General features: G+C 44.7%; 1 protein-coding gene across 4 annotated transcripts; it reads right to left on the bottom strand.

Moving 5' to 3' along the window:
- Nucleotides 1-9,657: 9,657 nt before the first annotated feature.
- EXOSC2 (exosome component 2) lies at nucleotides 9,658-19,807 on the bottom strand. 4 transcript variants are annotated; one of them, XM_083423936.1, is made up of 9 exons: nucleotides 19,491-19,807; nucleotides 18,125-18,226; nucleotides 16,868-16,913; nucleotides 16,080-16,169; nucleotides 15,328-15,393; nucleotides 15,011-15,079; nucleotides 12,636-12,812; nucleotides 11,064-11,192; nucleotides 9,658-10,233 (listed from the first exon to the last, which is right to left on the bottom strand). In XM_083423936.1, the coding sequence occupies exons 1-9, from the start codon at nucleotides 19,790-19,792 to the stop codon at nucleotides 10,153-10,155; spliced, it is 1,062 nt and encodes a 353-aa protein (XP_083280062.1). In that variant the 5' UTR covers nucleotides 19,793-19,807; the 3' UTR covers nucleotides 9,658-10,152. The 4 variants fall into 4 exon arrangements, with proteins under 4 accessions (XP_083280062.1, XP_083280061.1, XP_083280060.1 ...); XM_083423935.1 differs by having other exon boundaries at nucleotides 9,658-10,236; XM_083423934.1 differs by having other exon boundaries at nucleotides 19,444-19,769.
- Between the last annotated feature and the right edge of the window lie 13 nt (nucleotides 19,808-19,820).

Below are 19,820 nucleotides of genomic sequence, written 5' to 3' on the forward strand. Positions count from 1 at the left end.
TCCAGCTTCCATTTTTAAAAAGTACATGTGAGCATTTTTAGAAGCTTTTTTATATTTTAAGGCAAAATATAGGGGCACTATTATGGTGGTGGTGGTTGGTTTTTAAAGAAACTATCCTGCTTCTTCGCCCTTTATAGTTTGCTTTGGGGAACCCCCCTGGAAAAATCCCTGCTGAGCCCCATGGATGAGATCAAGGGGGTGGGGCTTAGTCCCAGTACGTATGTGAGTACTGTATAACAGATATCAGACTTGAGGGTCCAAGCTGTTTTTCAAAGTCAAAAGTACACAAAATCTATGGATCAAATACACAAACCCCTGCTGCAGGCTTGTTGACATTCTCAAAGAACAATGGAAAATTTAGCAAGGCATGACTTAAGTCAAGGCAAGACTTGTTATTGTGAATACAGTATTAGGCAAGCTTAGCGTTTCCAAAGCTTGAGACTTTGTTTACTAAACACCTACCAAATAAATAAGCCTAAATCACTCTCTAGGGGTATCAGAAGATTTTCCAGTGCAAATGGGTCTGATTTAAAAACATAGTACAGTTGTGCCTTGGTTGTTGAACGCCTTGGTACTTGTACGTTTTGGCTCCCGAACACCACAAACCCGGAAGTGAGTGTTCTGGTTTGTGAACGTTCTTTGGAACCCAAAAGTCCGATGCGGCTTTCACAGCTTCCAATTGAGTGCAGGAAGCTCCTGCAGCCAATCGGACGCCGTGCCTTGGTTTTCGAACGTTTTTGGAAGTCGAATGGACTTCCAGAACAGATTCCATTCGAGAACCAAGGTACGACTGTACCATAGAATTGTAGAGTTGGAAGGAACTACAAGGGTCATCTATTCCAAGTCAATGCAATGTGGGACTCGAACCTATGACCCTGAGATTAAGAGGTTCATGCTCTACCTATTCTACGTTTTGGTAGGTGGGGGACAGACTCCATGCCACTGCTGATAGCTTGCCATTCTCCATCCTGAATTCCCCCTCACACCCAGCTATGGAAACATACAAAGCTACCAGTCAGTACTATCTGTCATAGCAGTGACTGGTGGTCATTCTCCACAATCACTGGTGTTTCTCAGCTTTTACTGTCAGAAATGCTTTTCGTTTCAGAACAGTGGCCCATGCATCTATGTGGCTGATGCCAACTGCCAGTGATTTAAGATAGGGAGTCTGCCCCAGCCAGAGTGGCTTGGCTTTGCAGTCAGTGTTATGAGAGGAACAAAGGCCTCCACAATCACATGGCAGAAGATTCCAGGGTCTGTCTTTGGAATCTTTAATGCTAACTGGCAGTGACTTTCTGGGGTCTCAGGCTGGAATCTTTCTCAGTCCTTGTGCTTTGCATGCAGAAGGTCCCAGGTTTGATCCCCCAGCATCTCCAAATAGGCCTGGGAAAGATTCCTGCCTGAAACCCCCCAAACACATTGTCAGCATAGGCAGTATTGAATTAGATAGACCAATAATCTGATTCATTAGGCCCAATATTATTATTATTCATATCCAGCTCGTCTCCATAACAACATAAGAAGAGCCTGCTTGATCAGGCCAGTTGACCATCTAGTCCAGCATCCTGTTCTCACAATGGCCAACCGGATGCCCCAATGGGAAACCTGCAAGCAGGACCCAAGCACAAGAGGACTCTCCTCTCCTCTGGTTTCCAGCAATTGCTACTCAGAAGCATCTACTGCCTCCAACTGTAGAGGCATAGCATTGTCATCATAGCTAGTAGCCACTGATAGTCTTATTTTCCTCCATGAATTTGTCCAATGCACCCTAAAAGCCATCTAAGTTGGTGGCCATCACTGCTTCCAGCAGGAGCAAGTTCCATAGTTTAACTATGTGCTGTGTGACCAATCCCTTCCTTTTGCCTGTCCTGAAGCTTCCAACATTCAGCTTCCTTTGATGTCCATGAGCTCTTGTGTTTGGAGAGAGGGAGAAAGGTTCTTCCTTATCCACTTTCTCTATGCTGAGCATAATTTTATAAACTTGTATCTTGCTGTCTCCTACTCTCTTTTTCTCTAAAATAAAAAACTAAAAAAGCTGCAATCTTACTATGTTTGCCTAGATTTGAAACACCTTTATTTTTGCACCAGGTTGTAGTTTGTGCTAGTTAAGAAGAGGTGGTGTTCTAACATTGCTTGATGAAACAAAAACAAAAACCCTACTTTAAAAATGGGGGGGGGGGGTAGTATGGTTGGATTGGATGAACTGACTCTGGACTAATTAGTAGATGAGGAAGATGAATTATATATGTATGCTGTGTTAAAAGATAAATACCACTTATTGGAGATGGCCCAATTGCAATATTTGCAGTTGCAGAATTTGTTAATAACCCTGTTTGGCCAAGCAGCTTTTACAACATCTAAGACACCAGAGATATTAGAACAATTGATTAAACCCTTTGAGACTAAAAAGCTGGTGGTCACTTTTTATAGATATTTGGTATCAATAAATCAGTCTGAAATGCAGATTCTGAGAAATGAATGGAATAAAAAATTGAGGTTCCTATGTTATCTTCTGATAGTGGGAACGTGTTTTAGCTTTTGTAGCAAAGGTGTTGGATTTTAAATTATGTCTTATGTAACAAAAATTTATTGGACTCCATAGAAAGGGACTATCTACGAAAACATACTGCTGGAGAAGTATTAAGGATAATGCTTCTTTGAAACATATGTTTATGCAGTGTCACACACAAAGTTCTGGGAGAAAATACTAGGTTGTATACATATTACTTTGGGGGGAAACTTAATACTATCAGAGAATATTATTATTTAAAATTATCTACCCACTATATGGAATTTGACAACTGGTCAACATAAATGGATTCTTCGTGCCCTCACTATGGCTAAAAGACAGATTAATCCAAAGACAGATAAATCAATGCCCCCCTTTAATCAATGAAAAGAAGATATGACAACTCTTGCAATATACAACTGATTGTTTATAGAGGTAGATTGTTTATGGACAAATTGTTTATGGACAAATATAATGACATTTAGAATGCATTTGTAAAAAAATATATAGTAGGTTATAAATAAATAATAATTTTATTACTTATCCTCCACCCATCTGGCTAGGTTGCCAGATGTATTGGAATAATAATTTCATTTATTTTAGGCAAGCATGTACACCCCTTCATGGATCACTGCCTTGCCGTGGCGAAGGGGCTTGAATAACTCAGAGAAGCTATGAGCTATGCCATGCAGGACCACCCAAGATAGACAGGTCATAGTGGAGAGTTTTGACCAAACGTGATCCACCTGGAGCAGGAACCAGCAAGCCACTCCAGTATCCCTGCCAAGAAAACTTCATGGACAAAGACAACAGGCATATAAAAGTTATGACGCTGGAAGATGAGCCCCTCAGGTTGGAAGGCGTCCAACATGCTACTGAGGAAGAGTGGAGGACAAGTACAAGTAGATTCAGAGCTGATGAAGCAGCTGGGCCAAAGCCGAAAGGTTGCTCAGTTGCGGATATGCCTGGAAGCGAAAGGAAAGTCCAATGCTGTAAAGAAAAATATTGCATAGGAACCTGGAATGTAAGAACCATGAACCTTGGTAAGTTGGATGCGGTCAAAAATGAGATGGCAAGAAAAAATATTGAAGAGAAGACTCCATGGAAAAGACCCTGATGTTGGGAAAGATGGAGGGCACAAGGAGAAGGGGACGACAGAGGACAAGATGGTTGGACAGTGTTCTTGAAGCTACCAGCTTGAGTTTGACCAAACTGTGGGAGGCAGTGGAAGACAGGAGTGCCTGGCATGTTCTGGTCCATGGGCTCACGATGAGTCGGACACAACTAAATGACTAAACAACAACAACAAGCCTGTACAAAATTGCAGTTTTTTCTTATTCCTTATCTTTTTTTCCTTTTTGTATTTTTATGTACTTTCTGTTTCCTTTTTTATTTCTTCCATTTAATTTATATATTGTCCATAAAATATAAATTTTTAAAAGAGCAGTTGTGTCACTGGAGATCCTCTATTATTTTGAGTCCAGGCTGGATGTGTGTCACAGGTTGGCCACTGTGAGAACAAGATGATGAGCCATTAGCCTAATCCAGCAGTCCCTTTTTATGTTCTTACAAAAGCAATGTAATGCTGAAAAACTCTCTGTTCAAACAGAATAAAATTTCACCTAGGTCTGGCCAAAAGGATTTAGAGACCCCGTAGTAGCTGATGCATGCCCTCTGGTCATCACAGGTCTCCAGGTGTTTGGAGCTACAGCAGTCTGGCTGAAGCTGGTGGGAGCTGTCATTCAAAACACCTGGAGGGCATCATGTTGACGAAGGCTGCTGTAAATCCCTATTATTAATAACAATGCTATATCCTGCTCTTCTGAAGGTATCCAGCATAAATAAAACCATATCATATAAGTGAATAAAAGTGCAATGGTTTCCAAAATTGGTAATGAAGAATATGATATACAACCAGCACTTAAAAACACCTAAATGGCAGCAAAGGAACATAATGGCAATAAAACTAGGTATTGCACATTAAAAGCCTGCCAAAATGAAACTGTCTGTCTTCATTTTCTGCAGAAAGTCACATAAAAGAGGGAGCCTGACTTAATTTCTGTTGGGAGAGCATTCCACCACCGTGGAGAAGAGGAGGGCACAAATTGGCATAAAGTTTGTGTATTGTAATTTATGTACGTAGGTCTAAACGTACTGCTATAATCTAAATAGAAATGCTGTATGTCTCACTATAGCGGAGATGTGATCAGGAGACTTGTGTGCCTACTCATTCAGCTGTACGTCTGAACATAAGAAGAGCCTAACTGCTGGATCTGGCCAATGGCCCATCTAGTCTAGGATCCTGTAACACAGTGGCCAACCAGATGCCAACTCCAGGAAACCCACAAGCAGGACCTGAACATCACAGCACTCGCCCCACTTGCACATCCCAGCAACTGGCAGTACAGGCATACTACCTCTGGAAGTGGAGGTAGAATGTAAGAAGAGCTGGCTGGCCCAGGCCAATGGCCCATCTAGCCTAGCATTCTGTTCCCACAGTAGGCAACTGGATGCCTCTGGAAAGCCTGAAAGTAGGACCAGGGCATGACAGCAATCTCCACACTTGTGATTCCCACCAGCTGGTAAGACCATAAGAAGAGCATGCTGGATCAGATGAATGGCCCATCCCACCCAACATCCTGTTCTCACAGTGACTAGCCAGATGCCAGTGAGGAACCTGCATGCAGGATCCAAGCACAAGCACTGTTCCCTCCTGCAGTTTCCAGCAACTGGTATTCAAAAAGTGTTACTGTCTCTGACCATGGGGGCAGAATACAGCCATCATGTGTAGTAGCCATTGATAGCCTTGGTGGCTATTGCTACCTACTGTGTGTGTCAGGGGCTGACAGGGGCTCTGATGAGTGCATGTAGCCAGTTGAATCCCTACCATTCTCTATTTTTAATGTTTGAGGTTTTACTGTTTTTTCAACATTTTGCTAAAAGCTGCCCAGAATGGCTGGGGCAGCCCAGTCAAAAGGGCAGCATATAAATAATAAAATCATCATCATTATCGTTATCATCATTCCACTGTCTCCTAGAAACAAGGGAATAGCAGTGACGGCTTCCATTCAGAAGCCTAAGGTTGCATGTGGTCATCTCATCAGATAAGCTGAAGTGGGGGGTGCATGGTCCCACTGCTGCTGCAACTGCTCCATATGACACAGACCTGCAAACAGCTGTCTAGACTCTAGGTGCTGTGTGTGTGTGTGTGTGTGTGTGTGTGTGTGCGCATCTGGAGTACCTTGGGAGCTGCTGTAAGTGTGCACTTTTGACAATAAATAAGGGAAGTCACGAATCTTCTGGCATCCAGCTTCTAGTGTTCTAATGTGATAAGAGAGGCATAAAGAGTTTGCTCTATTCACTTTCTTCATGCCATGCCTAAGATTATACGCGTCTATCTTTCTGTCTTTTATCTTAAAAGTTCCAAAGGGGAATTGCTCCATCCCATGGATCGTTTCAGCTGCCCTTTTCTGAACTTATCCCAACTCCACATCATCCTACTTGGGGTGAGGTGACCAGAACCGCACACAGTATTCTAAATGTGGTTGCGCCATAGATTTGTATAATGTGGTTCTGATATTAGTCATTTTATTTTCTATTCCTTTCCTAATGAAGACATGATGTTTCATTGAGGGAAGTACGTACTATCTCCTGAACTACAGGGAATTGTGAACACAGCATGTTGGAGATATCCTGTGCTTCATTAACGGCCTCATCGCTAATAATGCCACTGCGGGGACCCCAATTTGCCTCTGCTTTCTGAGTGCAATAATTAATCCAGCCATTTGTCATCTGCACAGAGACAATATCTTTCAAAAACTAGAGAGACTCAGAAGAAGACATTTCAGTAGCGTCAATGTATCTCCTCTATCTTTATTACAGCAAGCAGGCAGCATGCCTAATCTGACACTAAAGCAGCCCCGGAGCTTAATAAACGTGACACTAAAATGCACATTTCTCGATTTATAGAACTTCTCACGTTGCCATGTGCCAAAAGCAGAAAACTGACTTTGCAAGGCAGCTACCGTGGCATTCTGGAAGACTTGAAAAAGCTCTCAGGTGCATGTTTGAACTGTGCTGTAAACAAGCTGGTAAGCCTGGGCCTTCTCTGAACTGCCACGTCATAAATTTGTTTTCCCTGACATCCATATTGCTTTGGGGACAGTTTCCTTCAGTCCCCTCCCTTCTTTATGGCTAAACAAAAACACAGGGAGATGTCTAGGTTGGTGAAAGATAGCAATGAAAAGCATTCCTGGTATGAGATAATTAGCAGGGAAAAGCAAAGAGTCATGGGGAACTTAGAACTTAGAAAGGTCCCACTTTCATATTTTCTTTTTTGTTCAAGAAAAAGCTGCTTTGGAACTATGGCTCTGCCATTGTCCAGTCCAGAACAGCAATACCCAAACTCAAGTGCTGCAATCAGAGATTCCCCGGGTCAGCCATGCCCTGGTGTCCTCTATGTTGAGCAATTATTATTACCTCACCTAGTTTCCCTAGGGTGTTCCAAAGTATGGGAGCAGCCACTGAGCAAGTCCTCTGTAATACACTCTATGTGGGTCTGCCTTTGAAGTCTTTGTAAACTAATTCATAGGTCAAGTGGCTGATGAGTGCCAGGCCCTTTGTTTCCATTTCGCACAAACTGATGTGTTCTCAAGTTCAGTTCAAGGTGCTGATGTTACCCTTTAAAGCACTAAATCCCTTGCAACTTGGATACCTTAAGGGACTTCTTCTTCCATATGTTCCTCCTCACATGCCCCAAATGAAATCGAAGGTCCTGGCTCCAGCTCCCTCAACCTTTTGGCTTTAAGTAAGGTAAGATAAATTATCTTGGGTTGGATTCAGAGATTATAGGAACACAGGAAGCTTCCTTACACTGGGTCTACTGAGCTCAGTATTGTCTACACTGACTGGTAGCAGCTTTACAGGGTTTCAGGCAGGGTACTTCCCAGCTGGAGATACCAGGGACTGAACCTGGGACCTTCTGCACCACTGAGCTACATCCCTTCCTTAACTACCCTTGGGTCCCATTGCAATTATTATTATTGTTTTGTAATCACAATTTCAAATCATAAGTATAGATATATTTTCCACAATCTCCAGTCTGAGTGGGTTCAAACAATATTAGAGCATAAATCTAGGAAGATCAAGTCTATTTGATTGATTGATCTATTTTGCCCTGCTATGAATTTTATTTTTTTATGTGGTTTCACTCTTTCCATTAAGCAAAGTAAGATGAGCAGATGGGGAAGCTTGAATATATGTATTACTCGCTCTTTTATTTCTTAATGCTATTCTTTCCTCCCTTCTTTGTTGAGTTTTGTGTGAGTTACGGAACAATGAGTGGTTTTCTTCTTCTTTGACCTTGCTGCTAGAATCTATGTATAAAAACTTTGTATGTGCCAACATGACATTTAATAAATACAACAGTAAAGGGTCAACCTACCTTAGCTGTTCTGGTCACTGAAAACATCTAAGCACCTTGAAGCTTTGACAGTTTGTTCCTGCATCAAGGAAATAGGTTTCATGGTCTTAGAGAACTTTGACATGATTTTCTCGAGGAGACGTCTGCCACCTAGCGCTTAGCTCCTGCCAGCACACTGGGATTTCCCCTCATGAAGAAACTGGATGTCTCCATCCTTCCTGGAAATGGTTGTGCAATGAGCTTAAACAAAACACAAAGGACTATTTGGACTACCAGAGCCGTTGGTTGTTAGTGAGGCTGCCTCAGCCTCCTAAAAGAATGCAATGCATCACTATTTTTAACTAGAATCAGCTCCTCACACATGTACCTACCTGGAACCCCGATATGCTCCAGGTGCCCTCGTCAAACAAGGTAAAATGGATCGTTGCTGGAGAAAGGGCCTTTTCCAGAATGACCCTCTGTGGAATGCTCTCTCCAGAAAGACTCACTTATTAGTGTCAGATTAGGACCTGGAAGGCCAGGGTTCAAATTCCCTCAACCATGAAACCCACTGGGGGACCGCAAGCCAGTCACATACTCTCAGCCTACCCTACCTCACAGGGCTGTTGTGAGGATAAAATGGGGAAAGAACTATGCACATCACCTTGAGCTCCTTGGAGAAGGTGGGATATAAAAGCAATAATTAAATAAATTCAGATTTTAAAAGTAAATGTATTGGTTATGTTAGGTTGTATCGAAGTTATACTCAGTGTAGACCTATTGAAATGACATGCCTATTCATTTAAATGGAGCTCCTCTTGAGTAGGATTAATGTTTAGTCTTGTATTATTTTTAATGTTCTTGTAAGCTCCCTTAGAAAGCTTTGTTGTTGCATGGCATATAAAAACGAGTCAGCAGATAACACTAGGAGTTTGTGGAGTAATTGTTTTGTTACTATGCTATGCATTTTTGTCTTTTTATATTGTAAAGCACCTGGTGATCCTCAGATGAAGGGTGGTATAGAATTATTTTTTAATGGTTTCTTAAACCATGGTTTGTTTGATCACCTGCATCTTACCTAAACTATGGTTTGCTTACTGTCAACAAACCGCAATTTGTTGCTGGCTCACAACCCTTAGGTAAAGGTAAAGGGACCCCTGACCATTAGGTCCAGTCATGACCGACTCTGGGGTTGCGGCGCTCATCTTGCTTTATTGGCCGAGGGAGCTGGCGTGCAGCTTCCGGGTCATGTGGCCAGCATGACTAAGCCGCTTCTGGCGAACCAGAGCAGCGCACGGAAATGCCGTTTACCTTCCCGCTGGAGCGGTACCTATTTATCTACTTGCGCTTTGAAGTGCTTTCAAACTGCTAGGTTGGCAGGAGCAGGGACTGAGCAACAGGAGCTCACCCCGTCACAGGGATTCAAACTGCCGACCTTCTGATCAGCAAGTCCTAGGCTCTGTGGTTTAACCCACAGCGCCACCCGCTTACAAACCTTACCTTGCTTTAATTGTGGCTTAGCATTATGGGTGAACCCGGCACCCATCCTTAACTATGGTTTGTTTGGCCAGACACATTAATAGCCATCAGTAGCCTCATTCTCCATTAATTTGTTCGATTCTCTTTCAAAGTCACCCAAGTTGGTGGCCATCTCTGCCTCCTATCCGAGCGAGTTCCATAGTTTAACTCTGCACTGTTTAAAGAAGTACCTTCCATGTGAAGACTCTCTCAAACACATATGCACTCATTTTTTTAAAACAACTATAGTTTATTGAAATATCTCCAGTAAAAATAAAGAAATATTTCCCCCACCCCACCCCGCACACACACACATAGCTTGAAGCATCCACAGTATTACAGATGCTTTTTTACAATGCTGGCTACATGTAGAGGAATGTGATGCTGCATTTCGGCTAGGTCAGGGGCTGAGGAAGCAGTAGCCATTGAGAAACTGTTGGACTCCTGTCCTGCTGGAGCCCAACTTATCAGCCCCTGCAGGCAGTACAGCTGGTGGTTGGAGGTGGTGGTGTGAACTGTAGTCCAGCCTCATTGGGAGGGCCACAGGATGACAAATGATACCAAGATTCTTAAGCAAAAGTTCTCATCGTTTCCACAGTCCCCCTTTTTCTATTTGGTATGGAATTTGTAATGGAATCTCACACTGGGGAAAAAAACCCACATTGGGGAGGCTAGATCCCTGAAAAGAAAGGACCATCACTGCCTCGCCACTTTCTCTCTCCAGTCACCCCTCCAGTTCCAGCAGTCTCTGACGCGTCTCCAGCACAATCTTCTCCATCACCTCTGGCTTGAGAAGGTCCTTGATCTGCTATTTTTTTAAATAATAAAAAAAGTTGAATTAGCATGCAAAGAAGACCAAAACACACAGCACAGACGGTTCAGGAACAATTTGTAGTCAATCTAAACCTGCCCTACAGCTTTTTAGAATGATTTTGTTTGAGCAGGAAGAAGCTGGCTGATCTGTAATGTACAGCACTGATCTGTAATGTCTCCAACTCTCTCTCTCTCATTCCCCCCCCCCCCCAGCAGCTTTGCAATTGTTTTAAAAGTACTTGTAGGTTTGGGGATATTTCTCACCACCAGAACTTTCAAGGAAAAGGATAAATGGATAAGGCAACATGTGCTTCAATCAAAATCTTCATAAAAGCGAATAGCCCGTCTGATGGCTTACTGGTGTACACCTGCAAACTGCTCAGTTAGAAGCTGGGCTCACATCACTGGCAAAAAATATTCTCACATCCGTTGTTAAAGAGATTGTGTTTGTCTTCAGACTGTCATCGTTCATGAACAGCAGTGTAACGCAAATTCAGTAGCGCAGGATCCCTTCCAGACACTGAGAGCCACACCCCATTCTAGCATTATATTCACACTAAGATTGTGTAAGAAAGGGGGTGGGGAAGAGAGACTGCATGAGTTTTGGAAGTCACACCTTTATGGCTTGCATTAATAACTGAAGAGGAAGTGGTGTCCTATAGATATACAAGGGGCCAACTCATTGGTGGGGAGAAATGGACAACCCATTTCATTACAGGAAAAAAATGGCCTGTGGAAGTGTGTGCACATGTGGATGCATAGCCAAGCCAGCCTGCCACCCTTCCACAGCCCAGAACAAAGAGCAGCGATTGGATACATCACCTCATGAGAAAGGGAGGCCTCATAGCAGTAGACGATACTGGTGTCATAGAGCATCTGTTTCTGCTCTGCCAGAGCCACAATGCAGTTCCGGAGTCGGGAAATCACTTCACGGTCAGACAAGGGCACTGGCTAAAAGGGGGAAGTAAGGAACCCACATGAAGTCAGTGGCCATTGTCTCAGGAGCAACAATGGAGGGTGGTGAAGGAAGAACCCCAAGTTCACACACACAACACCAAGCCGCAGTTAAAACAAACCAAGGTTTGTAACCCAAAGAATGGTTGCAGACTGTGGTTTGCTGGCAACAACAAGCCATAGTTAAGGCACCAGTCAGAGTTCACACACAACACTAAGTCAGTCAATTTGGAAGTGGGCAGTGGAGTTACCTGGGGTAGGAAGGTACAGTAACTAAAAGGCAGAAGAGGTACTGAAGGCATACAGATCTATCAGACTTTGAAAAGCTGGTGTCACTGAATCATATCCACCAATTTTGTTGAATTAATTAAATTAAATGGTTTTAATTAGATTTTGAATAAATGTGCAATTAACTGTTACTGTTTTGAACTTTGTTACTATCTTCTTTAGTGTGTCATGCAAACCGCTATTCTAAATAATGCTTTTCACAGGGTAGTAGGCGGGGGGGGGGGGGCGTTTATAGAATCAAGGTGACAGGGGTCTGAAAAAGTTGGGGAACCACTGTGCTAACCTGTGGTGTAACAAACTATGGTTTAGGGATACGTGTCGATGTGAAAGACTTTAGACCTAATGTGAACAGGAGAGAAAGCAAAAGACAGCCTCAAGTGATGAACATTAGTTCTGGCAAACTGTCAGTTCAGGTACAACAGCAGTCTATAAGACACCAGAAGACTGTTAGTTTTGCTGCTACAGGCTAACACAGCGAGCCCTCTCTCTCCAGCCAATCTTCCCAGGATCTCACACAGAACTTCCCATTTCTAAAATCTAAAACTGTAATGATGGAAATTGTGGACATATTGTGGATGAAGCTAAATGTTGAAAGATTCAGGACAGATAAAAGAAAGTTCTTCTTCACTCAGTGCATAGTTAAACTGTCAAACCCGTTTCCACAGGAGAAGGTGATGGTCACCAACTTGGATGGTTTTAAAAGAGGATAAGACAAATTAATGGAGAAGGCTATCAATGGGTATGAGCCACAATGGCTACAAGCTATGCTCTTCCTCCACAGTAGGAGGCAGCAATGCTTCTGAACACCACTTACTGGAAACGACAGGAAGGGGAGAATGCTGCACTCAGGTCCTGCTTCCAGGCTTCCCAAGGCATCTGCTCAATCACTGTGAGAACAGAATGCTGGACTAGATGAGCGATTGGCTTGACCCAGCAGGCTCTTCTCATGTTCTTAACTAGGTAGGAGGCTGAACCTCAAAACACATCCAGCACCACTGCTCATCCCTTACCTTGAGGGGTGGTTTCAAGTGGAAGAGGAGAATGCCAAGACTTGGCTGCAGCTGCCAGTTGCAAACACCTAGTAAATAGCCTATTCATTCAACTCCAGCCAAGGACTTTTCTCTCCTGCGTTCCCAAGGCCTGTTGGCTCACCTCCAGGTTGGTGATGAATCCCCCAGCCTCCTCATTCTTCTCTTTGGGCGTTGGGTAGATCCAGATGAACCCATTGTTGCCAAGGATAACGGAAGCCCCACAAGTCAAGTCATGGAAATGGGTCTTCTGCCGCTTCACGAGGGAAGGGGACACCTGGACGAGCACACCTTGCCCAAGCTGGAGAGACAAAGATGCAGACCTGAAGTCAGCATAGAGCAGTCAGGATGGGAAGGTGGTGGTTAATGCACCAAGGATGCAGGAGGAAAGCTCCAATGTGCTGGAAGAGGGCAAAGTGTGTTGTAGTGGTCAGCATGTCACACTAGGACCTTGGAGGCCAGATAAAAGGAAGTCCTTCTTCTCCAAGTGCATAGGTTAAATATGGAACTCCCTCCCACAGGAGTCAGTGATGGCCACCAACATGGATGGCTTTGAAAAGGATTGGACAGATTCATGGAGGTGAGGGCTATCAATGGCTACTAGCCACGATGGCTATGCTCCACCTGAATGGCCAGAGATAGTAACCAGTTACTGGAAGCCGCAGGAGGAGAGGGTGCTATGAACAAGATGCTGGACTACATGGGCCACTGGTCTGATCCGGAAGGGTCATCTTATATTCTTGGGCCCAATCACTGTTTCTCACCTTTACCTACCTCACAGGGTTGTTGTGACGATTAAATGAGTACTAGGGCCTTCGAGAGACCAGGGTTTAAATTCCCACTGGGCCGTGAAGCTCTTTGGGTGACCTTGGGCCAGTCTTCCCTCTCAGCCTATAGCCTACCTCACAGGGCCGTGGCAACTAAATGAGGAGGGAGAGAATCATGTATGCCACTTTGAGCTCCTTGGAGAAAAAGGTGGGATATACATGTACAGATATTAAGTCTTGAATGCAGTCATCCAAAGAGCATCGAAACAAACCTGGAAAATCTTTTACATTACAGATTCAGCTCACATCCACAGAATATACAATCTAAAGCACTGCTGTAATTTCTCTGGTAATTGTTTTTAAAATTTTCACTAAAGTTTGTTAAGGAAGGAAGGAAATGTATACGGAAATACCTTACAGAGTGGTTGTTAAGGGTTACAGAGAACATGGATTGCTTTCAAAGTACTATTGGAATACTAACTAATTATTTAAGATCCCAGGAAGCAATTAATGTGAGCACAAGCTCTGGAACAGAGCCTAACAGAGAAAGAACTCTGTTAATAGAAGCAGAGAATGCAGGTGATATGTAGGTACAGGACCCTACATTGCTTACTGAGAAAGTTAAACATACCTTGATCATGGGGCTACCAAAAAGATTTAAAAATCCATCCCTAGAGTAATAGCAAAGGCTTAATCAAGTCAGCCCATTTTAGCAGTTATTCCTCACCACATTTTTTAATCCAGTTTGCTGTCCTTTCACCCTTTATTCCATAATCACACTTTTCCTTTCATCTTTTAAGTAAATGCTAATCCCCCAAAGTGGGTGGGTGGGCAGGATAATCCTCAATTGCAACCTACTCCCTGGCAGGGACCCTCCCTTTGCTTTTATCCCAAGATGGGGAAAGCAAAGACTGTAAGAAATTCCCAACCTCATGTAGCCCTAAATCTGAGCCCCAGGACTCAGAAAGAAAGAAAAAAGAGAAAGTTTTCCTGTAAATGTAATAATCACTTACGCTGAGCAGGTGTTGCAATTTCCGCCCCCCCCCCCAATAAAAAAGAAAGGTAGGAGGGCTTTATGGTCTCAGAATCACAGCCCCAGGAAGATCAAAGTTCAGAGCCCAAAAACTGAGGAGTAGATTCTCACAATATTCTAATTGGGGAACTTGATCTCTTCATCTCCTCAGGCTGCCTTCTGCAGGGAATTAAAAGCACCTGGCAAGGACATGCCCTGTCCTAGGAGCAAAAGCCAGTGGAGCAATCATCTGATCCCAAGAGCAAGCATTGAACGAAGGACCCCACTGATTTCAGGTGCCATATACAAAGCATATGCCAGTACGGTATCTCTGCAGCCCAGCTGAGCCTTCTAAGAATGTAAGAGCATAAGAAGAGCCTGCTAGATCTGGCCAATGGCCCATTTAGTCCAGCATCTTCTTCTCACAGTGGCCAACCAGATGCTGGTGGGAAGGAAACCTGCAAGCAGGATTCGAGCACAAAAGCAACTCTCCTCTCCTGTGGTTTCCAGCAACTGGCACTCAGAAGAATTACTGTGCCTGACTGTGGAGGCAGAGCATCATGGCTAGCAGCCCTTGATAGTCCTCTCCACCATAGCTTTGTTTAATCCTCTTTTAAAGCCTGGCACATGTTCCGGGACATGTCCAGATTTTTCTGTGGCACACGACAGGCAGAGTGACTTCACCACACAGAGAGCAGCAAGCAAGTAAAGCTGACCCACCTTTCCGTATTTCAGACTCCGCGTGTGCAGCGATACAGCCCCATCAGAGAACACCGCTTGGACTTCTGCCTGTCAGGATCGCTTAAGGAAATCAGTCAATTTTGTACAGCCATTTGCTGATGGGGAGTAGGGAGTAGGGAGTGCCTCTTCTTAGCTTAGGGAAAGAGAACCTATGGCAGATAGTGTTGGATTTCCCCAACTCCCATCAACCGCAGCCAGTACGGCCAATGGTCCAGAGGCGTCCAACAACAGAGAGCGGTTATCAGATTTTTCACTGCCCTTGGCTTCCCCCTGGCCAAGTACTAGAGTATGGATACACTGATAAGGTCCCCTTCCTGCAGGTAATCTCGCATTGCCAGTTCATCCTCTGCTGATCTCCGCCTCTGAAAAACATGCAGGCGCACCCATTAAAGGAAGCACAATTCATTCATTCATTTAAATAGGTCTTAAGTCAGTTGAACTTAATACTGAGTCATACACGAGGTCCATCTCTCTCAGTATTGCCTACACTGACTGGCAGTGGCTCTCCAGGGGTTTGAGGCAGCGGGGATCTCTCCCTTCCTTATGTGGGGATGCTGTCGGGGATTGAACCTGGGATCTTCGGCATGCAAAGCAGGCACTCTACCACTGAGTTGTGACCATTTCTCGTACAATTAAAAATTCCAGTCCTCATGATTCTGATTTAAATATGAATATAGGAAGCTGCCTTATACCAAAGTCAGACACTGACTGGCAGTGGTTCTCCAGGGTTTCACACAGGGAGTATCTCCCAGCCCTGTGTGGAGATGCCACCTGGGAACCTTCTGCTTGAAAAGCATGTGCTCTACCACTGAGCCAAAAGGCATTTCCCCTAAATGAAATAAGAGTGCCTCTGGGCATATGCTTGATATCAAACAGGCAGCAAAATCACAACATACACACTAACCATTACTAGGAGTATTATTCTCTGTGTGCTCAGGAGTTGGCAATGGAGCCCTTGCTTATGTGAGGGCCCAATAAGCCTGCTAGGGTGTCTTTAGATAAAACACCCAAGGCTTCCTAGCTGATGCAGCTTTGGGAGGGCACTCACCAGCTCCCCTCCTGGAAGATTCATGGATGAAAGGAGCAAGACAGAATCCAGCCTGGAATTGGTCTCGACTTTCCACCGTTTCTGCTGAACCTAAAAAGGGAAAAAACATCTTCTTAAGTACTTGTTAAAATCAAGAGATTTCTCTTCCATGGAGCATGGCAAGAGGAAGATCAGCCTGGCCCTATCCACTGACCCAAGAACCAAAAGTGCCTCGATTGTGTGCAGGTATGCTATTACCATGTAATGTTTTTACAGAGGATGGGCACCTTTTTCAGCTCAAGGGCCGCGCTATCTCAGGGAGAGATTCCTCAGGGCCGCAAGCTAGTGGAGGGTGGGGCCAGAGGCAAAAGCCCACACAGAAAGCTTTCTCTGTCCAACCAAGGGAGAGATGTAGTCACAACTCAAGGACATGATCCAGCTAGGCAAGAGCACTTGAGGAAGACTTGGTAGAGTGTGCAGCCTGGTGAGAGCCCCAAGGGCCTGACAGAGAGACCTAGAGGGCCGCATGAGATTCCCCATGACAAACCATAAACTACCTTGGTGGCCATTTGAGCATTTTCCTCTCGACATGTTCTCTCTCATTAAATACTTTTATAATACAAAAGTTGGTATGTTGTGTATGTTTCAAATCTGGGGTAAGGATGCTGCCCCCAAGATGCTGTTGGACTCCAGCTTCCATCAGTCCCTGCAGCCAGCATGCCAACGGACCAGAGTTGAAGTCCAGCAACGTCCAGAGAGGTGCAAGATCTCCACCTTCAGCTTAAAAAAAAAAGTGATAGTCTCAGTACCTCTGTGATTCGTCCAACCACAATATCACCAACTTCACCATTGTATCTGCAAGGAAAATAAAACAAAGACAACTCTCAAAAAGATGGTTCTTTGGTAACCTGAATTCTCTTGACTAAAAAGCTAGGAACCTGCACACTTCCCTTGCCCCCAACTGTTATTCTCAACAGTCCACCTAAAGGCAGCAAGACCAGTGGTCAGGATTGATGGTGCAAGTTGGGGAAGCAAATGAAATCATTTTTAGAATCAAGGAAAGCATCTGAAACCAAATATTCACTGGGAGCGTAAATGTATATTGTTTTTTAAAAGGGTTACCAATTGCTGCGTAAGCCCACATCAACATCAAAAACGTAATGCTGCACCCACATTGCATGTGTTTTCGTTCTTGCTCCTTCTGGGTAGTTCGCCACCCTGACCTCAGCTCTCATCTGCAGCTCAAGAAGCTATCAGCATGAGACAGCGGCCACACACCAGGAGCAGCTTCAACTGGCCAGCTAAACCAGGAGTGGGTAGCCGATGAATTTCAAACCCTTGGTGAATTAGAGACTCCCCCCTGCATGTGAAGACAGGCTGCAGTGGATTGAGTAGACCAATTGTGGGTCCAACAGTCAAGAAGGAAGTTTCTGCATGTGCTGTAGAGGGATATGAGGGGCAGATGAGGCTCATCAACTTGGGAAGGTAGCCCATCTAGGAAAAGAAAACTCTGATCCTAAATCGCCACTTGTGCCTAGCAAGCCAAAACGCCAGGATCATGTGCCCTGTCTTGTCCACCAACCTCCTGCAGGTCAATGACTCACAGAAGACGGCCATCACTGACTGTGAGCTGAAAACACTCAACGCTCATGTTGCCACTCTACAGGAAACCAGACTCACTTTGAATGGCTGCCTCTGAGAGAAGAACTACATATTCTTCTGGCAAGGAGGGCATCCAAAAGAGCCAACTATTGACTTTGTCATCCGCATGACAGACAAACTAGCCAACAAGTTTTTTTCATCTTGTATTTTTATGTTGTGAACTGTCCTGAGGGCTACAGATGAAGGGTGGTATACAAGCTACAATTCCCGGTGTTAAACCACTCTAGGAATTGCAGCTCCCTGAAGGGAATAGAGGAGTCCCCTAACAACTCTCGGCACCCTGAACAAACTACAGTTCCCAGGACCCTTTGGGGGAAGCTACGACTGTTTAAAGGGGTGCAATATTGCTTTAAATGCATCGTGCAAATGAGGTGTAAGACAGCTACTCTTCTGGAACCTCTCACCTTGTTTTCAAAGCTTTCACACAGATCAGCTTGTTCACCCTGTCCACAACACCAGCCACAGAGGCAATGAGCTTCTCGCCTCCCAGGTATGTCCCATGGCCTCTACCAGAGAATAGGAAAAATAAATGGTCTGGCACACAACTCTGTAGATTATTTTAAAAACATCAGAATATGATCATTGCTCATCTGTGCATTATACTGTCCTTACTCTGCTTCGATATATAGAATGCAACTAAAAAATTTAGGCTTTCTAGTTTAGAGAAATAGAGAAAAGAAGGGTTCTCTCTCCTGCCCTGCCCTGGTCACTCATCTGTCCACAAAGTTGTCTCTCCTATGGCAACTACCAGGCGAGTGTTTGAAGAGATTTATAGAATAGCATATGGTGGGAAGGAAGCTGGTAGTTCCCCTGCAGCTGCTGTTGCTGCCGCCACTGCCTTCACCTCTCAGAATTCTAGAATCTAGGGCCAGCCAATGAACTGAACTAGATTCTGGGGAATTGCTGCAGCTTAGTGAGTAGAGCACATGCTTTGCATGCAGAAGGTCCCAAGTTCAATCTCTGATGGCATCTCCAGGTAGGACTGAGAAGAGACCCCCTGCCTGAAACCCTGTAGTCATTGTAGATGATATTGAACGAGATGGATCATTGCTCTGGCTAGGTTTAGGGTAGTTTCCTGTGATTGTCATAGACATACACTTTTTTCACAAATGTAGCTGATGTCTGAAATTCATTGTCACAAGCTGAGGCCCTGCTGGCTTCAATGACTTTAAAAAGGGGGTTCAGACAAAATTAATGGAGGAGGGGTATATCAGCAACGATCCTGATTTCCTGGTTTATCTTTTGTAGATTGCCTTGAGGCTTCTTTTTCCACAGTCAAGCAGGGTATATATCATGTGCAATAAATAAAATAAATAAATAAAAGTGATTGCTCCATCACCGCCGCCAAGCTCTTCTCCCCTATTATTTTACTGTTAGTATTATTATTATTATTATTTACTAAACCTGCTAGCCACTTTATCCAGCCCAGGGCAGCCCTAAGTGACTTGCAACCAACTAATCTGTAAACCAACAGTGCCTCTGAGAGCACGTGGTTTAATATCTAAGCAGGCACCGAAGCCAGCAAGATACAATGCCGCCCCTTGCACTGGGAGCATCGTTCTGCACATGCTCAGGGGTACTCTTGGCTGCTCAGGTTCAGGGGAGCCGATTAAGTCCCAAGATTAGGGCTGGTGGCAGGAGCGCGATAGCTGTGTCCCCCTCGCTTGCCCCATAACACGCGCACAAACACGGCAGGTATTTTACGGAGCAACCAGCTACCCACGTGGGTGCTTCCATGAGAAGGAGCCTGCCTGCCCGCCTTCCCTTCACCTCATGTATCCTGGATCGGTGGTGATGGTGTCCCCCGGGGCCACCAGGTCCTTGTCCCGCTCGCCCGCCTCGCGGGAGAAGCTCTGAGCCAGGCGAGGGCGGGGAACCGGGAGCCGCACTTCTACGGATGTCGCCGGGGCCGGTGCTGCTGCTGCAGCTTCCGCCATCTTGACTGCTGGCACGTGGTCGCGCGATTTCCTGAAACGCTGCCTCCGGTTCCGCCGTTTTAACTCCTGGCACGGCCGCGTGGAGCGGGAGCGACATGCGTGGAGGAAGAGGGGTGGAGGTTGGCGAGTCAACATTGATCACTTCCGGTAGTCATTCGACAAC

This window comes from Podarcis tiliguerta (assembly GCF_965153285.1).
Source record: "Podarcis tiliguerta genome assembly, chromosome: Z".
In the NCBI taxonomy this organism is placed as follows: Eukaryota; Metazoa; Chordata; class Lepidosauria; order Squamata; family Lacertidae; genus Podarcis; species Podarcis tiliguerta.